We start from the raw sequence: 12,352 nt of genomic DNA on the forward strand, positions 1-12,352 counted from the left end.
TTGTGGCCTTTAGTAACCCTTTCGCAAAAGCAGCAAACAACCCAGCACCCCAGGGGCTTGCTGGGAGCTGGCACCACTGCCACCACCAAGCCACCCTTTGAAAGGTGACTTTGCTCTGGACAGGGTCTGAGTCACTGTTTACGGGGACGCACTGCCGGTACAGTTTGTCTCCATGCCCAGTGGCTGACGGACACACATCAGGAGGACAAGCTGGGTAACAGTTGATCACGATCACATGGTGGCCAGTCTCATGTCAGGGCAGCAGCATCTGGCTTTGAAACCAAAATCAAGCCCTTGCCACAAGATTTCTCCTTGCTGTGCAAATTCATTTTTGCGGGATTCTTAATAAGCACAAAGCTACTGGTGTAGCTTTAATTGACAATGAAACCAGGGAGTGTCTGTTTTTCTCTGTATTATTTGGAAAATCCCTTCCTCTGCTCTCAACACATTGTTGGCCTAGTGCCCACATTCACCCTCTTCATTACTTCTGACCTTGTTATTAATGCAAGGGACAACAAAGTACAAACTACACAATAAACTTTCTCCCGTGCCCATCTTGTTCCAAAAGGTAACTTTTGGAGGAAATCTCTGGTGCCATCCCAGGTCCCTCAGCCTCAAAGAAGAGATGTTCAGGGATTTTGAGAACAGCAACTCAGCAAAGTGAAGCAGATTAAAGCATGATCAGCAAGTGGTCATGCTGGAAATGGAGGAAAGAAAATTAAGACCTAACACACACAGAAGTTAAAAGGGCAGAAAAAAGATTAGAAGGATCAGCAGGGAAAAAAAAATTACTTCAAAACCAAGCAGATTTAAACAGGGAATCATGGAAACAGAAATACACGAGAAGTATTTACAGGTAACATTGTGCTTTTATGGGAAGATAGGACTGATCGAATTCAGGATGCAGAGAAGACAAAAGCACAGCCAGTGTGGGTTATGTAAAAGCATCTCTATTAGATGCTGCTTCCCTGAAGACACTTGATTTTAGAGCAGCTCCACTCAAAACAGCTTACAGAGCTCCCTCTGCTCCTCCAAGCTGAAAGAAATGACAATGTCCCTTCCACCTGCACAGCCAGAGCCTGCCAAGAGCACCCCAGTGCCGCGATGCCCAGCGCTCCAGCAGACCCTGCTCCCAGCAGGACCGGCTCTGCGGAGCTGGGCACTTACCTCAGCTGCAGAGCTGAGCACGGGAAACTCACACCACGGACGACCCTAAGGCAGCAGCCAGCAGGTATAAGAGGGGAGGGCTGGAGTGAGTAACCTGGGGCTCTGCTTAGGGTTGCCACCACACGCTGACAGGCTGTAACATGTCTCTAACAGCCCTTTGCAAACAGATCTGGTATCTACCATGAAAAAATCACAGGGCTCATAAAACCAAAAGAGCAAACAAAAAAGAAACACAGTGCCTGAGTTCATCCAGGCAAGATACCGAATCCACCAGAGTTGTGCCTTGGAGAGTCAGACTACCGTTGTGTATTTCCCAGAACTAATTTCCTACCCCAAAATCAGAAATAAAACAACTGACATGATGAAAGGACTCCTCTGAAGACAGAGCTACCTGTGTTTTTACTAGAGTGACCAAGGCCATGTGGCAGTTGTCACACAGACCTTTCAGGGGGATGTCAATAGATTTTACAGGGGGGGGAAAGTGTTCATAGAGGCTGACACTGATGTCTCAGGCACTGCTCAACTGGGTGTGCTCTGCACCACAACGAACACCAAAGCCTCTTCTGCTGACAGCTCTGGCTAACTACAGAATATAACTGGCAAAGCATTGTTACAGAAGGAAGGGGCACATTTAAAGTGTTTCCTAAAAATACACAGGAGAAAATGAAAGCCAGGAGGGAAGGTGAAAAGCAGTGGGTTAGTGAGCTTCCCCAGGATGAGAACAGGAGATCAACGCTGGGACTGCTACAGAGCCCCACCGCAGGAAGGAGGAAGCGATAACCACGCCTTGTAAAGCAAAATAGCGTAACAAAAGCATTGTGAAAAGGTGCCCAGAAATTAAGCCTTGCAGCCAAAGCACCTTCACAGTCAAGCTTAAGAACAGTTAACTCTCTTCCTAACCCCCTCCTCTTCTGCTCATCTATGCACAGAGAGCTGCCACCGCCTGGGTTACGGCAGGGAGGAGTCTGCCCATCGGAAGGGCAGCAGCCCATCAGCAGAGACACTGGCAAAATGGACCAGTGCAAACCCTGCCTGCTTGTCCCAGTGCTCAGCAGGAAAAGCCTGAGCCAGTGGGTGCTTTCTGAGACATCACCCTCTCTCTCTCCAGCAACAGACCCATAGCCGTGCCCAGCAAAACAGGGAGCTGAGGGAGCAGTGAAGCGGAGGCAAGTCTTTTATGATAGAGCTTTCAGATGCCAAAGGAGAACACGGTGACGATTCCCTGCATCACTGGCCAGGGAATGCTGCCTGCAGCCAGCTAGAGAAATCCTATAATCCTTGGTGGGGAGCTCTTAAGCCAGGTATCCACCCCTAGGACTGAGCCACACACATTTTCTGTTTACCAGTACTGGATTCTTCCCCAGAAGAATTGGGTGCAACCCCAAAGAGAATCTCCAGCGATACCAGTATGAGGCTTGTATCTGTAGAGCTCACGTGTCCCCATTCAGTTGAGTTAAATGGATGAAGCTGTCTCAATCTTGCTCAGTTTTTTCAGATCTTGATTTATCCTTGTAGCCCTCTTGTGAGACCATCCAAATTCTCAGCATCCTCCGAGAAGCAGACATCACGGTTGGACTCGGAACAAGAATGATGCGACTTCCCACATCCAGGGTGATATCACCCAGTCCCTTCTCTTCAGTGCTCCCCTGATGATATGCTTCAAAGTCATAGCGTTCTTGGCCACAGCTTTGCACTGGCAGTTACTCAGTTTTCACAGAGCAATAGGAGAACAGGATTAAAAGTAATCCAGTTACCACAGCTTCATACACTAGCACCGCAGTCAGCTGAGCCCTGGTCTAAGAGAAGCGGTCCAGGATTCGCAGGTGGGGTAAGTGCACATACACAGGCATGGCACTTCAGAGACGGGCATGAACTTCACAGGTCAGGAAAACTTGACCACCCTTCAGCGATACACTGAAGTCTTTGAGTCACTGCTTTCCATGCTACAGCCCTAACTCTCTAAGCATGACCTGCTCCTTTGCTCCTGGATTTTCACTTCTGCATGTGTCCGTATTAAATGCATGTTCTCCGAGACGTCTCAGCAGTCTTTTAGCCCACAATGCAGTCACCCTCTTTTATCGCCTCACACACTTTTCTCTGCCAAGATTATTGGCAAGGAATTTATACACCCAGGAAGGGGTTTATGCGCTCAGCTAGACTTTGATGAAGATACGCCAACACACATGCCAAAAAGGAGTCCATGGTGAAGGCTTTAGCTCACCTTGGCTTACCTGAACCAAGTATTCTTCTACCATGAACATCAGAGGCAGGCACTGAAGACCTCAAGAGGTCACACACCTACCCTCAAACATGAGCATAAGCAGTGGCTGTGCAGATGGGGCAACAGTGTAAAAAATGAGGAAGAGAAGGACATTAAGAAGCAGCAAGGAAGGGACAGAGTAAGTGGGACTAGTGTGGTGGAGGGAGGAGGTAAGTGCAGGTTTCTGGTATTCTCACCCAAATGAAAGTGTCTAAAAAAGGCTGAAATCAAGATCTTGAAACATCTGTGCCAGAAAGCAGGGTTTTGGCCAACCCACTATGTTGGCCAAACTCAGCCACTCACTGAAACAGGGAGCTGGCAACCCCATCCCAGGCCAGGAGTGCCAGGAACTCACAATGCAACACTTGGGATGAGGGAGAAAAGCCTCTTGCTCTGTAGAGAAGGGCATAAAAACTTGGCATGCCAGTCCACGTCCGCCAGACTCCTGGCAGAGCTGGGGACTTTCAGAGTTCAAGGGAGGACCATCCTGATCTGCAGACCCTGCCGAGATGGCAGAAAAGACAGCTGAGAAGGGGGTGAGCATGGCCTACGCTGTGAAGGTACCTCAGGGTTTCGGAAAGTTGCCTCCAGGTACCTTAGAGACAGACCAACAAGGACAAAGCCCATGTTCGACACCTTGTGCACAATTGCCTGTATCACCCTGGTTCCTCTGGCACTCCAGAAGCTGGAGGGATTTCAGAAGACCATAAGAGCGGGACTTGCAACAAAGTCTAGACAGGATGTGATTAAGGCCTGAATAAGGATTGCCCCAGAGGTAAGGTCAGGGAAAGGACAGATCCTGGCAAGACTCCAGAGAGATAGGTTGACTCCTTCAGGAGATGGGAGAGAGCTTGCTCATCAGTGACGAGGAGGCAGTGTCTGATGTGGAAACCACCAAGGGGAAAAATGCTGGTTTTTTGGTAAAAAAAAATAAAAAAGAAGAAAAAAAAAAAGAAACAGGACCTCCATCTCCAGCCCTTGCACCTGGACCCTCCTCTCTTGAGCCACTCAAAGCAGAATAACACACAGAAACCATCCTGCAAACCACAGGAGCAGAGGTTCAGTTTGAGAGAGGCTGGGTGGGAAGAGCAGTGGGAAAATGCAAAACAACATGGAGCAAGAGAAGGACCGATGGGAAACAAGACAGCCTCTGTTTGGGCAGCAGAGAAGGCTGGAGAGGGAGTGGGTTCAAGTCCAGCAAAAAGAGAAGTCAGGGCCCTTCTGCATCAGGGGAAGCTCCATGGTGTCCAGGCCATTTTCAGCCTTGCTGGCTTCAGAAGTTTAGGTTCTATTATCCCGCAGCCCATCAGGACCAAAGCAGACACCCTTGCTCCGCTGGAGAAGGGGAGTCTCTGGCTTTCCAGCATGACCTGCGCTGATTTCCTGAAGCTCTGCAAAAGCCTGCAATGACCCCGTGACACACTGCAAACATAAGAAAGCCCTTCCCAGGGACATGGCTGATGTCCCGGTGTTGCTACCCACAACTGTCAGCTCCCGGCAATATAGGGCTCAGCACCACACCTGGGTTCACACGGAGGGAAAGGCTCCTGCCACATGCTTGTTCCCATTCACTGTTTCTATATTTTCACTACACTTAGTCCCAACCTCTTGCCTTGCCCCTCAGCCAAGCTTACACAGACATCACGGCCTCGAGGCACCATCATTCTCAAACGCTGTCTCAGGTTCCTGGCCAGCGTACAGCATCCTGCCCTTTCCTGGCAGCAGCTCCAACTGGGAAATCCTCTTCCAGCCTCACGCTCATCCTTAGGGCACCGTAAGCAAACAGAGTCCTTTCCCTGAGATATTCTCCTTCTGATCCTGCCCACAGCTGGGTCTCTCAAACTGCTAACGTGGCCATTTGGAGACAGAGCAGCACACCTCTTCCAAACATGCTTGTCCTGAGGCTTTCCACCATCTGAATATGAACACCCCCATACACACACATGCTCCACCCAGGCTGCAAACAGCATTAGTTACTCATAATTATTCCACGCTCGGCTGCTAGCACAGACCTCTGAGCCTGACCTGAGAGCAAGCAACTCCAAATCACCCCGGAGAAGAATCCTGACTTCAGGCTGGCCACCATATTTCCAAGCCATCGCAGCACAGCTGTGCTGCACAGCCATGTGTTTACCTGATCTTCATTCATGCAGGTGTCCACAAGACCCTGAGCAGCAAAGAACAGCAGGACAGAAAGGGGAAGGGGTTTACTTAGAAATCAGTGACAAGATTCCTACTTGATCGTGCAATTTTTCACGTACTTTGGCAAGGAAAAAAAAAAAAAAGGCGATTCAAGTCAAAGCAAGGGATGAATTACATGTTGAAAACCAGAAAGAGAGAGGAGTCACTTAACCTAACACAATTTGTACAGTTTTGTACAGGCCAGCGACACGACATGTCTCTGGGATTCTACTGTCAGCCACCCAAAAGGCGTTGCCCAGAAACTAAGATTAGTCAAGTAAAAATTCCTTTACGGCTCTGTGAAGATGACACACTGTTCATTCCAACTAAATTCAAAACAAAATTATTCTGTACAGTGGTGAGATTCTCAGAAAATGCCCCAAAAGAAATGGCAGTTTCCTCCAGCACTAGTGACAATGCATCATGAGTGTGCTCTCCCAGCTGCTGCTTCCTCTGTCCTAAATCCCAGGGCTTTGCAGACTTTACAGTTGGATGCAAGTGAAGCCAGCAGCAAATGTAATCAACGTGTCCAAACTCTGACAGTTTGGGTGTTGAAAGTTGTCACATACACAAGTTCAGCATGCAGCCAAAGCTTAGTTGTTTCCCCAGATTTTTAACAACCCTTGGATAACAAAAGAAGCTGAAGTAAGAAAAGAGAGGAATTTGGACAAGACATGTGACCTGTTTCAGGAACTAAATTTCTGAAAACCCCTGTAATGAGTCCTCTGTCTAGTTCTCTAACCTGGCACAAAATATTCTTAAATTCCCTCTCTCTTGAGTCTGCTGGTGGCCTGAACTGCCAGGCTGACTGGCACGCATTTGCCATGTGCAGGTTCTTCTTTGTAAGCATGAAGGAAGACAAGAAAAAAAGTTGATTTCTAGCAAGAAGAGTTTTGATATTTAGTTCATCCTATGATAAACTGAATACAAGTTTTTCCAAATATTGTATTAATGTATGTACTGCACAATAGAACATTTCCCTTCTCAATCTACTATATAAGACTGCAGAAGAGCATGTTTAGAAAGCTCAGACAGCACGGAAAGAGTCTTACCTGTATAGTCCTGCTTCTGCTCTCGTGAAGAAGCAGCTCCTCTGACAGAAGCAGAGTCCGAGCTGGGTTGCAAAGATCTAGGGGCTACATTTGAAAGGAAAAAAAAAAAAAAAAAGGCAAAAGGAAGAAACAGTCAAACCTTCCACTGGAAGTGTGGTTTGCCAGAAAAACTTTCCGCCCACCAAACCCACTTTGTCTTCACTTTAAGCTGTAACTCACGCAGGGAGAAGCCACCCCACACCGCACTCAACAGGACAGAAAGTCTGCAGTCCAGCTACACGATAAAAAGAAAGCCTTATACCTAACACCTACGTCAGACCCATCTATAAAAAGACAATCAGCCGCCTGCCTCTTTGTACGGTAACTGTTCTGCACAGCGTGGGCTTGGTTATGGGCGCTTTTCAGCAGGAAACACAACCACAACAGTGGCACGTTAGGTTCTCACGTCCCCCAGACAAGAATATTTGCTACATGACCTTATGGAGTACTCTTGCAGTAAGTTAAAGCGACTTTAAGAAGGCTGCCCTTTCTCGTGCCACGCTCAGCTCCCCAGTCAGCCCCTTCTCTGTTTAACACTGGTGAAGAACAGGACAGGTTCAGTTGCCCTGAGTGCAGAACAAACCCTGCAAAACCAGCCCAGGACCGTCCTCCTGAGCAGCACGGCCAGCAGGCCCCTGAGGACACCTGCACAGGGGCCTTGCAGAGGGAGACAGCGCGAAGCGTAAAAACCATTCCTGAAGTGGCCGAAACAGCCCAGACTCCATCCAAGACACGAGTTTTGGGAACAAAGAGGCAGAATGCCAGTTGTGTTCCCACCAAAAGGCAAACTGTGCACACAGTCAGGGCTGATGAATGCGCCGGTGCTAATGTGAACGGCCACCCAGGAGCCATCAGGGAGGACGGAGGTGAGCATTAGCCTGCCCCCCAGCACCAGCCCAGCCCCACATTTGCCACCAAGCAGTCTGCTAGCTCAGGTCGGAGTGACAGACCACAGAGATCGTTGGTTTGGGCCCAAAGGAAATCACCAGTCTGAGCTGACAGTGTCATTGCTGGCAGCAGGGGAGGATGGATGGTTCCCTGCAGCCTGAGATGAAGGTATTCATCAGTAATAAATTTAAATATACAGGATCAGACAAGGTTTTCTGGGGTTCTGGCCATAAAAAGGACAAAATGGAAGACACAGAGGTAATTACTACTGCCGTATTCAAAGCTAAGTTTTAAGAAAATCATTTGTAGAACTGGGGACTGAGAATGTCCTCTGACAAGCCATTACTGCTCTGGATGGTTGTCCACGACTTTAGTGCTGGCCACCAGCTAAAAATGCCTTTGTTTCCACACTATAATTAACAGCACAAAAAATTCACGGGAAGAAACCCTATTGATCTTCAACTACACTAAGTTGGTTGCTGAAGCCCAAAGGCTGGGATAACTTCTGACTCAAGCAAGCACACAAGGACCAGATTTGAAAGCCGAAAAAGGGAAAAAACTCCAACAGAGAATCGCTTGGGCAGGACACAATTCCCTTTGAGAAAGTACCCAGCACTGTGCTGAGCACAGCCAGCTCCAGAGGAGAGAGCTGAGGATGACAGGGGATCCATGCATCCATGGTATATACTGCTCGGAAATATATCCACCTCACCTGACAGCCTGGAGCCAACCTACAGCAGCAAGCTCTGATACATGCTCTGCTGTGCTGGGCACTGATCGCCTTAATCCACACCACCTTGCTTCCAGCTGCGCTTACCTGCACAAACACGGGGAACACCAGCACTTTGGGAGCCAGCGTCACATACGTGCCGTAGCTGGAGTGCGGGATGTGTGGCCTCACTATAGTACAGTTCTGGTAGTTCCCGTAGTTCTTCATCGTCTGCACAGTCTTCATCAGCCTGGATTTTCTCCCAGACCCCACGTGCGATTTCCCTTTACATGCATTTCCTGGACCAACGGAGGAAGCAGAAGGAAACACAGAATCAGAAGAGAGCTCCCGCAGAGCTGCTGCACGCTGCCAGCTCGGTTCCTGCTCTCGCAGGAGAAAAGCACGTAAAGCCTGAGGGGAATAGCTGGAGCCAAGAGCTGCCGGGACATTCGTCACTCTGCTATCAAAGTTTCCCAGGGATTCATGAAATAACAGCACTGACTTCATTTTTCCTAATGCAAAATGAGATGTCCCTTGACATTTCTGCCCAATCAAGAGCTACTCACTTGCTGGACCGAAGACTTAACAGGATCACAGCAGCAGCACAAACACATCTATGTACGTACAAATGAAAACCCAAGGAAGTCACAGCAAGCTCAGCTGCAGGCCAGCACATCTGCCTCTAGGTGTATGCTGCCTTCTGCACCATTTATGAACACGGTACTTTGGAGGAAGAGATGTGGTAACATGACACACACCACCCTATGCAGTATTGAAAGAACAAAGTAAGAAATATAGAACAACCCCAAACATGACTTTAAATGGTCATTCTTGAACCACGGGAGCACCAAGGGGGTTCCCACCATCGAGGAATACCTGCCTGTGCCACCGAACTACAACCCTTCCCTTTCCAAGGAGGAGAAAACCATCTGTGACTAACTCAGGGAGAGGAAAAAAAACAACACTGGAAATATAAACCTTGGGACATTTTTATCCACACAAGTCCTGCCTGCTCTGGATTCTGGGCAGGAGAGCTAGCAAAGTGCAGAAATTTCATACCATGGGGTGCTGGGTGGTGAGTTAATCACAGTGTTCAGAAGATACTAAAATTGGAGGTGTCAGAGAAAGGGACAGAAGTGACAAACCCATTCATGCACATGGGATCAAAACATGCCTTTCCAAATCACTCCCAGTGATGTGATGGTTACTCAGACATTGGGGTGTATTTATAAAGGATGACTTCATTTTGCATCAGGCTGACACAACATCATCCACTGTTTTGCAGCATTTCATTTCGGTGCTGGAAAAAGTCCGAGCAGCCTGACTGGTTTTTGACTCTGTCCCTCTTCATCGCAGAAAGCTGTTATCCTCATTCAAAGGAGGGATTACACAGAAGCTTTCCTTTGCAGCCTGCCACCTCAGTTGGTCGAGCAGAGCTGTGACTTTTCCCAACAAGCCAACAGCAGCTACTGCAGCCGCTCCACACCCGCCAGTCTGCATCGCTGGAGGCCAGGAGACATTAGGTGGTATGTCAAACCAGCCCCAGAATCTCTAATGTAATTGATAACCCTGTGATTAAGAGCAGTATTGATAATTATCAATAATTATCTTTGTTCCCTGCATGGGTGAGTTGTTCCTTCCCCTATTGCCAGGCAATTGCTGCTATGTAGGATTTATAAAGCCCTTTCCTCCCAGCCCAGAGGAACGCCTTTGTATCCATCCAGCAAGCTCCCACCAGCGTTTTGTCTCACGGGACATGGGGTGCTCTGAGGATGCTTTGCCTGGATAGAAACTACGATTTTCTCAGCACCAGCGCAATGAGGTGAGAGCATCACAGGGTGCTGGGAGCCGGTGCCTGTACGCACAACTGGCTGCGAGAAACTAGATGGTCTGGGGGGTGATCTGCTGGAGGCAGCAGTGCCAAGGACGGCTCTAGGCGTCCTCCTCCCCAGATCCACCACATGGAGCCAAGATGAGACCAACACACAGGACCAGAACCAGAAAGGAGCCGCCAAGGTGCTGCCCTCTGGGCTGCTCTGCTCTCAGGTGGGCTCGGAGAGCACGGCTGCTGAGCAGGGAGCAGCTGTGAAATGTTTGCCATTAATGACATTAATCCATTAGGCCCAAGGGCCTCAGCATTCTCTGGTGACCCCAGCACACGGTTTTGGCCATCCCTGATGTCCTCAGGCCCACAGTGCACATACACAACTCCACTCACAGGAGCAGCAGGACCTATCACGGCGGGGAGAGAAGGCAGGATAGGTCAGAGTTCTCCAAGAGCCCTTAACCCCAGACCATGTCCTGCTGGGCACCAGCAACCTGCGCTCTGACCTAAAACTCGCAGGCCACAACTCCAACAGGAGCTGAATGTCTCTCTAACCGAAAATTCATGCCTTCTTCAAAAAAAGGAAAAAAATCAAAGTATCTCCTTCCTCCCTCCCTCCTGAAGCTGATGAACCAAGCCAGCTTGGATTGTAACACATCCAGGTGAGAAGCTGGAGCATTACCCCGTTCTCCCCCACAGCAATGTCTCAGGAACATGTATGAGCGAACCCTCCTGCAGCTCCCTGCTAGAGGGGTGTCCCAGCAGAGACCTCGCAGCATCCCTCCCTCCAGCCTCCCAGCCCCAGGAGTTTCTGCTCCCACCGCAGCAGCTTTCTGCACAGTGGCTTCTGCCTTTGCACTGGAACGGATACCCACAACCTTCCCAAGCAGAAATGAGCCAAAACACTTCTGAACATGGCTCAGAGCAGATAAGGCCTCGTCCAAAGCAAACAGACGTACCTACCCAACATTACATATTCCATTAAGCATTAGGAAATAGCGCATTTACTTTCAGATAAACGCCAGCAGAGCCAGACCATGCTCTGTTGGCAATCCAGACCTGCTGTTTACTGCTTGCTTTAACAGCCTGCCTCTGCAGGGGGGTGGCCCTCATGACCTAAAAGGTTGTTTCCATCTCTAAGTGCAATAATCCTGACATTTTCTCTTTTCCCTTTTTCATGGTTGCACTGCCAGATAAAAATCAAAGCACAAGACACAGGACAGATACAACCTGTCTGGGCTGTTCAGGATCTGCTTTTCCTCTTATCCTTAAATCACCTCATTTTATCAGAGGAACTTATCACCTGCACAAGTCCTGTTTTCTGCACGCTGGCACAGAAATGCATCCAGCTTGCCTGAAGCAGCAGCTCCTGTCCCTGTGTGACTGCTGGCCAGCTCCGCGCCACCACGCTTAATCACTGTGCAGCTTAACTAATGCATTCTTCCCTCTGAAGACTTAACATTAAATAACTGAGACTGAAAAGAACCACTAAAATTTGCTACAGGAAGAAGCCCGAGTCTTTCAAATTTCACCCTGCTGTGAAGCTAGACCACAAGTCCCCATGGTCTGGCTCATCCTTTCACAGGATCTGCAAACAGCAGGAAAGAGTTGCAATTATCCACGGTACAAAACATCCCCTGCAGTTGAGCTGCAGAAAATTCTTCTGGCTGCAGAGCTCCAGGGCTGGGAGCATCCAAGACACAGGGACCTCAGACTCACGCTGCTCCCTCCTGCTCCCAGCATCCCCACCATGGCTTTGCCAGCCCCACACTTTGCCTCCTATGGACGCTGCCCCACCTTTACCGGCAGAACAGAACTCCCTAGCTGCGCCCGCACCAGGGAGGGACTGCGGAGTTAAAGACACTCCTGCAAGATCATGCCTAAGGAGGTCAGTTCTGTTATGGACATGCAGCTCCTCCTAAGAGCATCCTAACAGACCAGGGTGCAAGCGTGACCACCCAAAGCTCCCAAATCAATGAGCGGGCAATGGGTGGCTCTGCAGGGACCTGCAGCTGTGCAGTCCCCAGCCCTGCCACACACCTCATTCCACTCTTCCTGCAAACCCAGCCACAGCTGGTCCTCCAGGCAGACCCCAGCATACCTGTTGCAGAAAATGAGTTTATGCTTCAAAGGGGTTTTGAGGAGAGCTGGTCCAGAGACTGCCAGAGACCTTGTAGCAGCCCTGGAAATAAGTATCGCCCAAATCTGGCACATCGATCTGCACTACGCTA

General features: G+C 49.2%; 1 protein-coding gene across 3 annotated transcripts in view; it reads right to left on the bottom strand.

Moving 5' to 3' along the window:
- RGS3 (regulator of G protein signaling 3) overlaps positions 1–12,352 on the bottom strand; it is an 87,805-nt gene that overhangs the window by 45,662 nt on the left and 29,791 nt on the right. For all 3 annotated transcript variants that reach the window (XM_086475849.1, XM_086475850.1, XM_086475851.1), the window contains 2 exons: positions 8,405–8,595; positions 6,661–6,744 (listed from right to left, as the gene is read on the bottom strand). In XM_086475849.1, coding sequence (XP_086331975.1) covers positions 6,661–6,744; positions 8,405–8,595 — 275 coding nt within the window. The remainder of the gene's footprint in view (positions 1–6,660; positions 6,745–8,404; positions 8,596–12,352) is intronic.

The sequence above is a fragment of the Leptosomus discolor genome, chromosome 19, assembly GCF_034619465.1.
Source record: "Leptosomus discolor isolate bLepDis1 chromosome 19, bLepDis1.hap2, whole genome shotgun sequence".
NCBI classification, from domain to species: domain Eukaryota; kingdom Metazoa; phylum Chordata; class Aves; order Leptosomiformes; family Leptosomidae; genus Leptosomus; species Leptosomus discolor.